Source organism: Dermacentor andersoni, chromosome 2 (genome assembly GCF_023375885.2).
Source record: "Dermacentor andersoni chromosome 2, qqDerAnde1_hic_scaffold, whole genome shotgun sequence".
NCBI classification, from domain to species: domain Eukaryota; kingdom Metazoa; phylum Arthropoda; class Arachnida; order Ixodida; family Ixodidae; genus Dermacentor; species Dermacentor andersoni.
The window spans coordinates 73,217,636-73,229,892 of record NC_092815.1 but is presented as its reverse complement, the minus strand read 5'-3'; the positions used below and the strand labels follow the sequence as shown (position 1 = coordinate 73,229,892).

Here is a 12,257-nt window from a genome sequence, read left to right as displayed (position 1 = left end):
ATAATAACGAAATTTTACATACTTACTTTTGAACATATGTACAGTGCTTATACCTACTTAAAATTATCTCCCAGCAGCAGTTGCGAAACTACAAGGTTATATTTCAGGGAATTAAGAAAAAAATAGTTGAAATGCTCTAATCTTTTTGCATAGTTCCAGTAAATGTACACGCTGTTTGGCTAGATACTGGTACTTTGTGATCTACAAAGAGCTAAACAATAATTGCGAGTCGGCCTAGTTGGAACAGATTCATCTTAAAACTTTTTGTGCGCAAACAAACAGGGTTTCTTCTATTCTTTGTCCCTGTTTGTTCGCGCACAAGAAGTTTTGAGCTAAACAAGCTACAGCAAGGAGCTTTTCATGAAAATTTAGTACATAAAAAAGTGCCCACAAGGAATATATATTTCTTTTGATAATAATAATCCTTTATTTAACTCATGAAGTGAGGGAGTGCGGGAAAAAAAAGTTGACAAGTCAGCTTGACTAGTTCCCAGTTCCCCGGAGTACAACATACAAGAAAAAAAAAAAAAACACTTTTGGCATCGCAACACAAAACCACAAACAAACAGTAATAGTAATGCAGCAATAACTTGTCCACAACAGCGAGAATAACTAATTCTAGAAATAAAAAGCTTTTTTTAACTGCCTGATACACCAATGTTAAAGGAAACGTACAAAAATTATAAATGTGCAAGTAAAATGCGCTACGTAATGAAGGAAATGAAGAAAAAAATGAAATGGTACACGTTGTGTAGTTTGAAACGGCACATTGGTACGTTGCCATTGTGCATCCCATAACTCTAAAACTATAACAGCTACACAACAAGTAATGACATATTTGAAATCTGCATAGAAAACTGCATAATCTGCTGAATTTTGAAACCTCTAGTACAAATAATAAAAAAAACTTGTTTCGAGGAGCGTCTCCCCTGAACTGCACGGAATAGCATGTCAGGCATTTCACATTTCGCAAAGCTAACATCAACGACTATCAATAGGTTATCACCCTCACTAGCGGTATTAACACGTGTCTATAATGTGGTACAAGGAGAGACCGCAACTTAACGCAAAATCGCTATTTTTTCCTAAAGTCCTTATCGTGCCTATTTAACATATATGCACAAACTAAGGGTCTAGAAACATTTTAACGACACTTTTATCGAGCCTATAAATGTCCATTTCGACGTTGGTGCCTATATTGCACTTTCAGGGCCTAAAAATGCGTTTTTCTGTCTTTTGTCCCAGCTTTATTTTGTTCATAATGTTATCACTCACTAGGGAAGTTGGCTGAAGGAAGCGGATTATTACCAAAGACACCTTGCCGGTGTGAAGACTGTTATGCTGTTCATAAACGCTTTGCCGCAGACAAAGAGGTGGCTGATTTACCCACTCGACCTCAAGAGCAACCACCTCGATGGTCTGAATAAAAGTTTTTTTTTTCTCTCTCTCTCTCTACCGCTTCTCATATTGTCACGAAGGAGAGCTGAAGAAATTGTCACGGACGAATTAGGATCGAAGAGGGCAGCCTGATGGACGCTGCCACGTTACTGCGCAAGCACGCTATGCGGCGGAGCGTTCCGGTAAGCTTATACTTAGCCACTACGTGCTAGTTAGCCACTATGTGCTAACGTTCACGGTGCAAAGTGATCCTCTGCTAAAGCTGTATAATTTACACACACCCGCTTTGAGGGGACGGTAGTGCCCGCAGCGAAACGTGTAGCGCTGCCCTCGCTCGGCTATAAAGCCGACTAGGCGAAGCGTGAGGTTGCTGCCACTTGCCTTGTTGGTCGCTTTGTAAAGAAAGTAGCATGAGTGGAATTGCTGGAATATTAGACGTCACTCAGAACTACAAAGTATGTACGGTCTCTTTTTTCTTCTAATCATATTTTTCTTCCCCCCCCCCCCCCCCCCCCTTGTAGCGGGAAATGTAAAGCGGCTTTGGCGAGCTGTGATTGGGTGGCAGAAAAATACCAGGCATTCGGAATGTTCCTTGCTCAGTCCGCCCTTGGGTATATTTGTGGTCTAATTTCAATGACCAAAGAAGCGATGTCATATTTTCTGTCGCTACCTTTCACGTCACAAACATTTTGTGAATTAGTAGACCAAGGTTACAACACTCTTTTATTTTGGCGTGGGAACAGTTGAAGAGGTGGCATTGTTCCTTGGTCGATTGTGCGTTGGATCCTTATCAAACTTATTTTTAATTACGAGAGAAACGAGTTCATATTTTTCTATGCTACCGTCAACGTGACACGTTAAAAATATCGTGAACAGGAACGCAAGGTTGCGATGCAACTCTTTCTTGCGATCGGTGCAATGCGTCTACGGAGTAACAGTGGAGCGCCGTGAAGCTCTTGGTTCGAACCCAACAGATATGGATGGTAGTCGCATGGTATTTTTCATACTTCTTGAGCTTTTTCTTCTCTACGACGGCATATAAACACGCGATGTGTATCCTGCTGGCAACACCTAACTTCCAACACCTAAATACGCAATTGACATCGTGACCATTAGAAGAAATAAAATGTTAATTGCTTCTAAATGATTAAACAGATGTCAGGGACTGAACAATTACTAGCGGTTCCCCAATAAGATTGCAAACATGCAATACCCTTGCGCAAAACAAAGAAAAAAAAAAGAAACATGCATCATCAACAACATGCAATTGGTCTTATTTACGTAAAATGACGAGTCTTTCCTTAAAGCTTCCTGCACGATAGCTGGGACACCACGTACATGCAACTTAGGAAAACCAAAGAAGCTGCCAAATATTATGTGGCATTCCATTAACAGGTATATGTGCTTTAGAGGTACTTATCAGCTGACATCACATGCACAGGCATTACTTAGTAATTTATTGTTTTGCTAGGCAGGTCAGATGTGCGCTAATTTATGCCAATTCCGTGTGCTACAGGGTTTATTAACCGTTAGTGGCAAGCCCAGTCACACAAGATCCAGCACGGAGCAGACGTACTTCACGTCCCAGTCAAGCCGCCAGCGCGAGCTGCAGCGCAGGGGCTGGCTGCAGTGTTCTTCGTTCACGGCAGCACCGGTGCTCGGGCTGTCTTGGTCATCACACGTGTCATCAATATATATATATATATATATATATATATATATATATATATATATATATATATATATATATATATATATATATATATATATATATATATATATATATATATATATACACTGTAGCGAAGAGAGACGCTAGTGGGTTCAGCGCTACTGGCTCTAAACGCTAGTGGGTCGAGCGCTCCTGCTCAGCAAGGCTCTCGTGCTTGGAAGCTGTGACTGCCCTGCCCGTCGACGTTGCGCTGCACACTATATATATATATATATATATATAAGCAGACTTGCTGTGTTCTTCCTCGGCTAGATAGCACGAAGAGACGCGAAACCCGGCATAGTAGGCAAAGAAAAATGGAGTGAGTGAAGCAACTTTTATTGCAGGTCCGGCGAGGACGCGAACTCGTCGCGCACCTGGCTAGTCCCACGTCGGGACCGGCAGGTCTAGCCCACCGGCCCGGTCGCGGGCACGCCGGACAGCCAGGATTTGTTTTTCTAGAGCGGGGCTACGCAGAAGCGAGTCCCACTCCTCCTTGATGAACTTGGGGTATGTCGACCCGCAATCCCACAGCATGTGCGCTAGAGTGGAGGTCTGCCCGCAGGAGGGGCAGGCGTCGTCGCGATACACGTCCGGGTAAGCCTCGTGAAGAACGGACAGACACGGATACGTACTGGTCTGCAGAAGCCTAAGCGAAACGGCTTGCGCCCTATTCAGCTTGGGGTGAGGGGGTGGAAAGACCCTTCTAGACATGTAGAAGAATTTAATGATCTCGTTGTGAGTAGCGGGAGCGTCCCTGTGGCCGTAGGGAGGAGGGGAATCCGTGCTTCTTGCAGAGGAAGCGCGGTCGGTGAGTTCACGCGCAGCCTCGTGAGCAGACTCATTGAGGTTCGGGGGAGCACCCTCGACCGACCCTACGTGAGCTGGAAACCAGTGGATTGAATGATGCGTGAGAGCATATCGACTCGAGCTGCTAAGAAGACGAGCAGCTTGCTTGGCGATGCAACCCTTCTGAAAAGCCCTAACTGCCGTTTTGGAATCGCTATATATCTCGGACCCACGACCGTCTAGCAGGGCGAGGGCGGCTTGCTCGGCGACTCCGGAGTCTGAAGTGCGAATGGAGGCGCCATTGGAAATCTTGCCGCTAGAGTCGACCACAACGATGGCAAAGGTCTTCCCATCGCTGTACTCCGCGGCGTCGACGAAGCTTGCTGTAATGTCTCGTTGCTTGATATGTTTCAGGATGGCTGCTGCTCTGGCCCTTTAAAACCTTTAAAACCTGAGGCCTCGTCTAACATGCCGCACCACGTATGGCGTAAAGAGCGGGAACTTTCTTGAAATAAGTGCTCCTGGCACTGGACGTGACGACCGAATTCTATGACGGGCGATGCCGCCTATACTAGTATCGTGTGCCCTGATTAACGCGCAAGATATCAGAAAGACGACGCACGAACAGAGAGGTAAGAAAACGCCGGAAAGCTGTTAAAAGAAAGATTGAAAGAACATGTCTACTATTACAGGCGAGTAGTAGTTAAGACGAGTCTTCGGTGAAGACAGTGACGGCCAGCTGTCAATATTTGTAGCACCCCTTGCCTAACGCCCGGGCCACAGGCCACAACTCGCTCCACGTGCAGCACCCGTCAAGGAGGACGGGTGCTGGCGGTGCTGCGGTGGCCGCGCTCCAACACACAAACCTGCCATCATTTGGGCCCAACAGCCCCAGCACCTGGCTCCTGCAGCTCGAGGAGCACTTCCGCCTCCGTCTACTGCTTCAGCCCCTACGCTCGCCAACATTGAGGGCCGTCTGCATGCCCTTGTCAGACGTCTCGATGACCTGGCGCCCTTCTCACGCAGATCTTCGTCGAGGTTCCGGTACCGCAGTCGCTCCCCGGCGCCCCTACGCTATCCGGAGCTTTAACAATCCGACGCGCGACGCGACAGCTCGTCTTCGGCTGTGTGCTGGTGCCACCGCGTATTCGGCACCTCCGCTCGCAGGTGCACCCATCCCGTGCTCCTGGTCGGGAAATGCTGCGACCGGCGAATGACGGCGGCAACCGGTATTGGTCGAAGGACAGGCCGCCTATTCCACGTCTCTGACAAGATCCGTGGCGCTTGCTTCCTTGTCAACACAGGAGTCCAGGTTAGCGTCATACCGGCCTCCTGTGCAGATCGCCGTCGCAACGAACAGACCTGCCTGCTCCAAGTGATAAACTCCGCCATCCAGACATATGACCAACGGTCTCCTACACTTAACCTTGGATGGCCGCACGTTTCGCTGGATTTTCATCCTCGCTGATGTTTCGCAAGCTGTTCTCGGCGCTGACTTCCTCAGTTTCTTCAACCTCGCGGTAGACATGCATGCTCATCTCCTCACCGAACTCAGCCCGCGCCTCTCCATCAACGGCGTACTTTGCAACGCCTCACCGACGGGGCTTCGAGCTTTCGCACCCACTTCACCGTACGGAAAAAAATCTTCGCCGATTTTCCCAATATCAAGAAGCCGCATACCAGAGAGTCACCGGTGAAGCACTCGATCACTCACCACATCGTGACCACTGGACCTCCCGTCTTAATTCGGCCCCGCCGACTGTCTGGAGACTGCCTCGCCAACGCTCGCCGCGAGCTTGAGCACATGCTTGAACTCGGCAATGTGCGACCTTCCTCAAGCAACTGGGCAGCGTCACTCCACACGGTGCCAAAGAAAGATCCTGGCGACTGAAGACCATGTGGGGATTACCGCGCTCTGAACGCCCGCATCTTACCAGACCGCTATCTACTTCCTCACATACAAGACTTCACATGAAATTTGGCTGGGTGCACGATCTTCTCTAAAATTGACTTAGTGAAAGCTTATCATCAAATTACTGTGGTACCCGCTGACATTCCGAAAACGGTCATTGCCACCCTTTCGGCCTCTTCGATTATGTGAGTATGCCTCTTGGATTGCGCAACGCTGCAGAGACTTTTCAGCGCACTATCAACGAGGTCACGTTAGGTCTCGACTTCGTGTTCGTCTACCTTGATGATTTCCTCGTCGCAAGCTCATTCGGCCCCGAGCATGAAGTTCACCTCCGCGCCCTTTTCCACCGACTTGATGATTACGGTCTCGTCATTAATCCGAACAAGTGCTTCTTCGGCGTCGCTATCATCGAGTTCTTAGGCCGCCTTGTCACCCCACAAGGTATCCGGCCTCTCGCTAGCCAAGTGAAGGCAGTTCAAGACTTCCCACCCCCGACTTCACTAAAAAGACTCGGAGAATTCCTGGGCCTACTGAACTTGCATCGCCGCTTTCTTCCGAAGTGTGTCAATTTCCCGAAGCCTCTAACCGGCCTACTGGCTATCAAAATCCGGTTGCGCCACTTGAGTCGACTGAGGACGCTGCATCTGCTCCAACATATTAAAACGGAATAGCATCAGAAATTTTGAAAGATTTGGCACATGACTCGCTGCTGTAATATTTTCGTAATTATTTTACTCCAATATAGTCAACTGCACTTAAACTTATTTTGATAGAGCAATCGTTGAACGTGTACTTGTGCACTGCAGTACATAAGATTAACGTTCTTTATTTTCATTTGTTCCCACCCAACAATGTGTGTATTTTTTTTTCTCTATTGACTGCAGTTGAAGGTGTTATGGACTGTGATGAACGTCAATGCCGAGCATTGCCCTTCAAGCCCTTTTGTGCCTTTAGCACGCCCGAAAGTCTATTTGTACTATAACAAAGAGAGAGAGAGAGAGAGAGAGAGTAAACGTTTATCATTGAGCAAGTGAAGTGTTCTTCGCCCTTGGTGGGCCGTTTTCGCATTGCAGGAAACCTTGGAAGACATTTTATTATTATTATTATTATTATTATTATTATTATTATTATTATTATTATTATTATTATCATAAATATGAACTGACAAAACTGCCAGGTCACCGGCGACACTCTTGCGGGAGTTTTCCCACCGCATCGAAGACAGCAGCGACCAAGTCGCGCCGATTTCAGGTGGGCATAGCCGTGGACATGGCGATGCGTGTCAAAGGACCATTGACACACGAATATCAAACTACACACGTTTGCGTAGAAGTGGGCGAATTACAACTTTTTTCGAATACGAATCAAATACGAATAGCAAGTAACGAATACCAGATAATCAAGCGCAGACGCATACATTTAATACAAGGATATTTAAGTATAATTATAGGTACCACGCGTGCACTCACTAGTGCAAAAAGACAGCTATCAGAGACAAAGAATCAGTTTTGAACACAACTTCAATAACCGGCATTAAAAAACACACACACATAAGTAACCTCTCAATATATTTAGAGCCTGGTTGCAAAGAAGTTTTCCAATAATGAATGGCTACTGTATGATTAGCTTTCCAAAAACCTTCAGATCAGTAAATAAAATTATGGGGTTTAACGTGCCAAAAGCACGATCTGATTATGAGGCACGCCGTAGTGGGGGACTCTGGTCATTTGGACCACCTGGGGTTCTTTAAGGAGCACCTAAATCACGGGTGTTTTCGAATTTCGCTCCTATCGAAATGCGACCGGCGAGATCGGGATTCCATCCCGCGACCTTGTGCTTAGCAGCCGAGCACCACAGCCACTAAGCAACCACGGCGGGTTCCAAAAACCTTCAATAAAATGTTGCTGAACAAAAGTAAGAAGTTGAGGAACCATTAAGAAATAAATATGCAAAATGTTCTGAAGAACTTATGCGAGTAGGCACATATATATAAGGACCCGTTGCAAGGAAGACGTCGGTAGTTCTACGTAAAAGATAAATCTATTGCATGACCAGGATTTCTCGTCCCCATTTCTTTTTGGAGGCAGTTCGCTTTTTTCTCTTTTTTTGGGGTCCCCATATGCATACAAAGCTACTGGAGTACATATACGATAAAAAGACTGTATTCCTACATTGTTCAGAGAGGCTTTCTATTACAGACATGTATACGGTTGCGGCATACCAGTCTGAGGTACGACAACGCTGGCAAACAATATTTTAATAATGTTAAAGAAAAAAAAATTCAGCTCCATTCCGCCTAGCGGAGATGGATGACCAGCGGAGCTGCTGTAAACATCGTGGTAGGAAAACTTCTGGCAAAGACTTCATTGTGTCACTCAATGTCACTTAGTAACGACGGTCACAATGGCTTCGTGGTGGCTATTTGATATACACTGATCGGTGTACTCGCAACTGCAAACACATTCCTTGATAATGTCAAATCGCTGCACGTACGCGACTGAGTGGTCAGTCGGGTCGGATCGGTCGCAAGCAATGTGTCTGCAACACGAAACGCGTAAACCACTCCCTTTTCGGTCCCGACACATCGACATTGACATCGCCGACAACGACCACAGGGGTAGTGCCATCGCAACTAACTCACGCAAAGTGAACAGCCATGAACGTTACGGAGCTATGAGCCATTGCTTACGGAGGCACGAGCCACTGATGATGAGTTTTCCACTTGCTGTTCTGTATGTTGTGCGCGTGACTAGAAAGAATGTAAGCACCGCTGGCTTCACTTTGCCGAGTGCTTGTAGCCTCGGACGTACGGGGCTATGAGCCATTGATGATGACAGTTTTTCGTGTGCAGACACGAAAATTCTACGGTACCATACCTATACACAGCTGCACTCTAAAAAGAGCTTACACATAATTTAAATACCAACACAGTGGAGATATAGGTCTTATACATGCTAAAAGCTAATCAAATATACTTTATGCTACTACAGTGTGCATCAAAATCACATTCTCAAACACAATCGACCACATACGCGATTCGGAAGCTTATTGTAAAATGCCTTTTAGTCGCAATAAATTATGGCCACCAACTCCCGCAATACAGAAGAAAAATAAACATAATGGATGAAAAAGTTTACCTAAAATACTCGTCATTCAAAAGTGAATGTAAGAGGTACGTTGCGAAATACATGTCCACCTCTCGCGCTCCTTGCTTAATTAAGCTTAACTAAGTTTGGCAGCCGGTACAACTCACTGAGGCGCTATATTTTATTGCGACGTACACGACTCGACTGCGATCCTCTCTATGGTCCGACCTCCGGCCAGCACGTTGGTGCACACGTCGTCACTGTCTGCGGAACCGGTGACGCCGTCTTCGATCTCCGCCGCGTCGTCAGGTTTTTCGTCGATCTGTCAGCGTGGCGTTACCCGTTCACTGCGACGGCGGGTGCCGACTGCTCGGCGGAGGCTGTTTCGTTTGTTTCGATGCTATGCGACTCCTCGCCTTCGACAGCGGGAGTAGCGGCAGTGCTGCCGGCGCTGGAACTGCCGCCTTCTTGGTTACCGGACATCAAAAACAGTCCCGCTACGACGGCGGTGATGGCCAGCACGAGCAATATGCCCACGACGAGGACGGCAGTGCTGCTGGGGGCAGGCGCCAAGTCGCCTCGGCCTTCAACGTCCTTGGACGAACCCTCGTCGCCGGCGGGGCTGGCCGACCCAGCCTTTTCGGCGTCGTCGGCTGTTGCCATCACAGCGTCTTGGCACCCTCGCTGTCGGCGACTGCGTGTGTGTGTATGCGCGTGATCATTTTCTTTTGAAATTCTTTTTCTCTGTTCGAAAAAGGTGGTGACGCAGTGACTCACTGGTTTCGCGTGCGTTGGCGCCAATTGCCGATTCTTATCGCAACTGCAACACTGCGAATCGTACAGTTTCTCTTCTATGCGACTGCCGATACTGGACCACGCAAAAAAAAATCGCCTGCGGCAGACAGCGTGAGTACAGTCATAAGCTGGATTTCTAAAGGAACCGGGCATTACTTGCTCGAGAAATCGAAATACATAATCACGTAGTTAACAAAGATTGATATTAACATTTTCAATTATTTTCCGACACATATTGCAATTTACGCATTGAAGCCGTCGAGTTCTCAAGGTGCATCCATTTGGAACGAATTTACAAAATAACAGTTTTGAGTTATTCATTCTCACAAAGTGTGCGAGGAAAAACATGGGCGTTCATAATTTTTGTGCTTTAATCCATAAAGGGGAGTCCCGTTAATTAAAATTCCCGAGTTTTACGTGCCAAAATCACGAAATGCTGAGGCACGCCCTAGTGGGGGCTCCCGATTATTTTGACCCTCTTTAACGAGCAAACAATGCGCCGGCAATTTAAGATATCGCCAACATCAAAACGCGGCCGGCACGGTCGGGATTCGATCGCGCGGCCTCGGGCTCAGTTGTGCAACGCCAAAGCCATTGCGTCATCCCGGCGAGTGGTGATGTAATGGTGGAAGTGGTGACATAATGGTGACGTAAGTGGTGGAACAATACAGGGCATGTTTACCGCAAATTTCACGGCGCGAACGTCGAAACTCGTGCGATCCTTAGAATTCGTTCCAAGTGGACATGTCTTGCAATATCACCGGCTACAATTAGTATGTTATTACATCATGTGTCATAATGTAATTGGTTAAAAGTTAATTAGCATTTTTTTAAAATTTGTTCATTATGAATTTAGATTTTACCGGACAACGCAAACAAAAATAAATGGCGCAACGTTAGGAGGAAGCTTCAGCTCGGGCGCTCCTATTTAGATACATGGGAACGGAGAAATTGTTTTTATCGGCAACGGCTGCACGAATTTTGAAGAAATGTGTTGCATTTGAGAGAAGGAGATATAATCTAGTGACTGAAGGAAGCGCATATTTTATTTAGGCCTTCAATCTTTCTTCAAAAATTGTTGTAAATCGCAAAATGTCGGAACCGGCACTGAAGTTTGCAATTCCGCACCGGCAATGGAAAACAATATTAGAATTATGTAACCTGCACTTGGATAATACATTTAAGGCTGACAACTGACATATCTTACACCCATCAGAACTATACCACCAATTTGTGAGTAGGACTTTTGCAAAACCCTCGTAAACGAAGTAACCATTTCACGAAAGATGTAACTTCATATATCAAATTTGTCCGCTTTAGATGCTGTAACGGACGCACTTTACAAAACTGCGATATCTGTTTTCGGTGCAGCGTTACGGATGTGTAAACTTCGAGCTGTCTTTTTTCCTTTCTTTCTTTGCGCAGGAGTTGGCCGCGAGCTAAGGCGGCCTCTTAAGAGGAAGCTTTAGCTCGTGCCCAACTCCGACACGGCCTGTTCAAATACATGTAAAATGCAAGAACGTTTTTCTGAGATAGCCCCTGGACCGATTTTAATGAAGTTTGTTGCATTGGAGAATGTTAAATACTAGTGACTGTTGGAAGCGGAATTTCCATTTAGGGCCTGAATGTTGTTAAAAGAATTTTCAAAAATTCGAAAGTTCGGAAAAAGTAGAAGCACTAAGTTTACAAATTAATACCTCTGTATCAAGAACAGGCATCGTCGTTCTGTAAACGGCATCCGTTACATCATTCAAAGCGGACAAATTTGATATGTCGATTTATATCCTACGTGGATTTGTAACCTCGTGTACAAGGGGTCTGCTTTAATTTTTTGAGATTCATGAGTAACATACCAATTTTGTCCGCTTTAGATGTAGTATTGATGCAATTAACATAACTGTGATATCACTTTTACTGATGAGTTACAAAGTTGTAAACTTGGTAGTTTCGTTTTCTGAAAATGTTCGGATTTTCACTCTTTTTTTTTTTTTTAATAATTGACGCCTCATATCGAAATGCGGCCGCCACGAGCGCGATTTGATCCCGTGACTTCATGCTCAGGCTTTTGCAGCCGCACCAGGCTTTTGTAGCCGCATGTAGCAGATATCGCACATTTTAGCAGTTTTAGAGCTACGTAGCAGTTCCACCACTGAATCATATTAAGAGGTGGTTAATAGACCATTTACGCAACCTAATGGGTGCCAAGGATGGGCAAACGTAGTCGAGGGCGTCGATACGGGCGATGAGAAATTTCGCAGCAGAAGCTGGAGTCGTGTGACAGGCGTAACTAGAGGCAGTGGGAGAGGAGGAAGCCTCCGTTCTCCAGTGAACTTAACTGTTGCCCAGATGAATTCTGGTGTAAAAACAAGCGCGCATTATTGTAGCCCTAACTTAGCCCGCACCCGCTCTTCTCCAATTTTCACCACTGCAAATCCGAATTGGCGCACACTTTTAAAGCGACACTGCGGCTCAACAAAGGCTCCAAAATCTTCACGAGTAAATCCTGCATCAGCTGGGCGTCCTTCCAACTAGGGAGTCGATTCGCTCTAAGCAACCAGACAGGTCA

The 12,257-nt window shown here is 46.2% G+C and overlaps 1 protein-coding gene across 3 annotated transcripts in view; it reads right to left on the bottom strand.

Annotated features, from left to right (window-relative positions):
• The window catches only part of ssp3 (short spindle 3), a 259,626-nt gene that overhangs the window by 29,743 nt on the left and 217,626 nt on the right, over positions 1-12,257 (bottom strand). Inside the window, exon 28 of one of the 3 annotated variants that reach the window (XM_055076977.2) lies at positions 9,064-9,590. The exons of the other annotated variants lie outside the window; for them this stretch is intronic. Within the exon in view, the coding sequence (XP_054932952.1) occupies positions 9,483-9,590 (108 nt within the window). The 3' untranslated portion in view covers positions 9,064-9,482. Of the gene's footprint in view, positions 1-9,063; positions 9,591-12,257 lie in introns of those variants that run through there. 3 annotated transcript variants of the gene reach the window in all.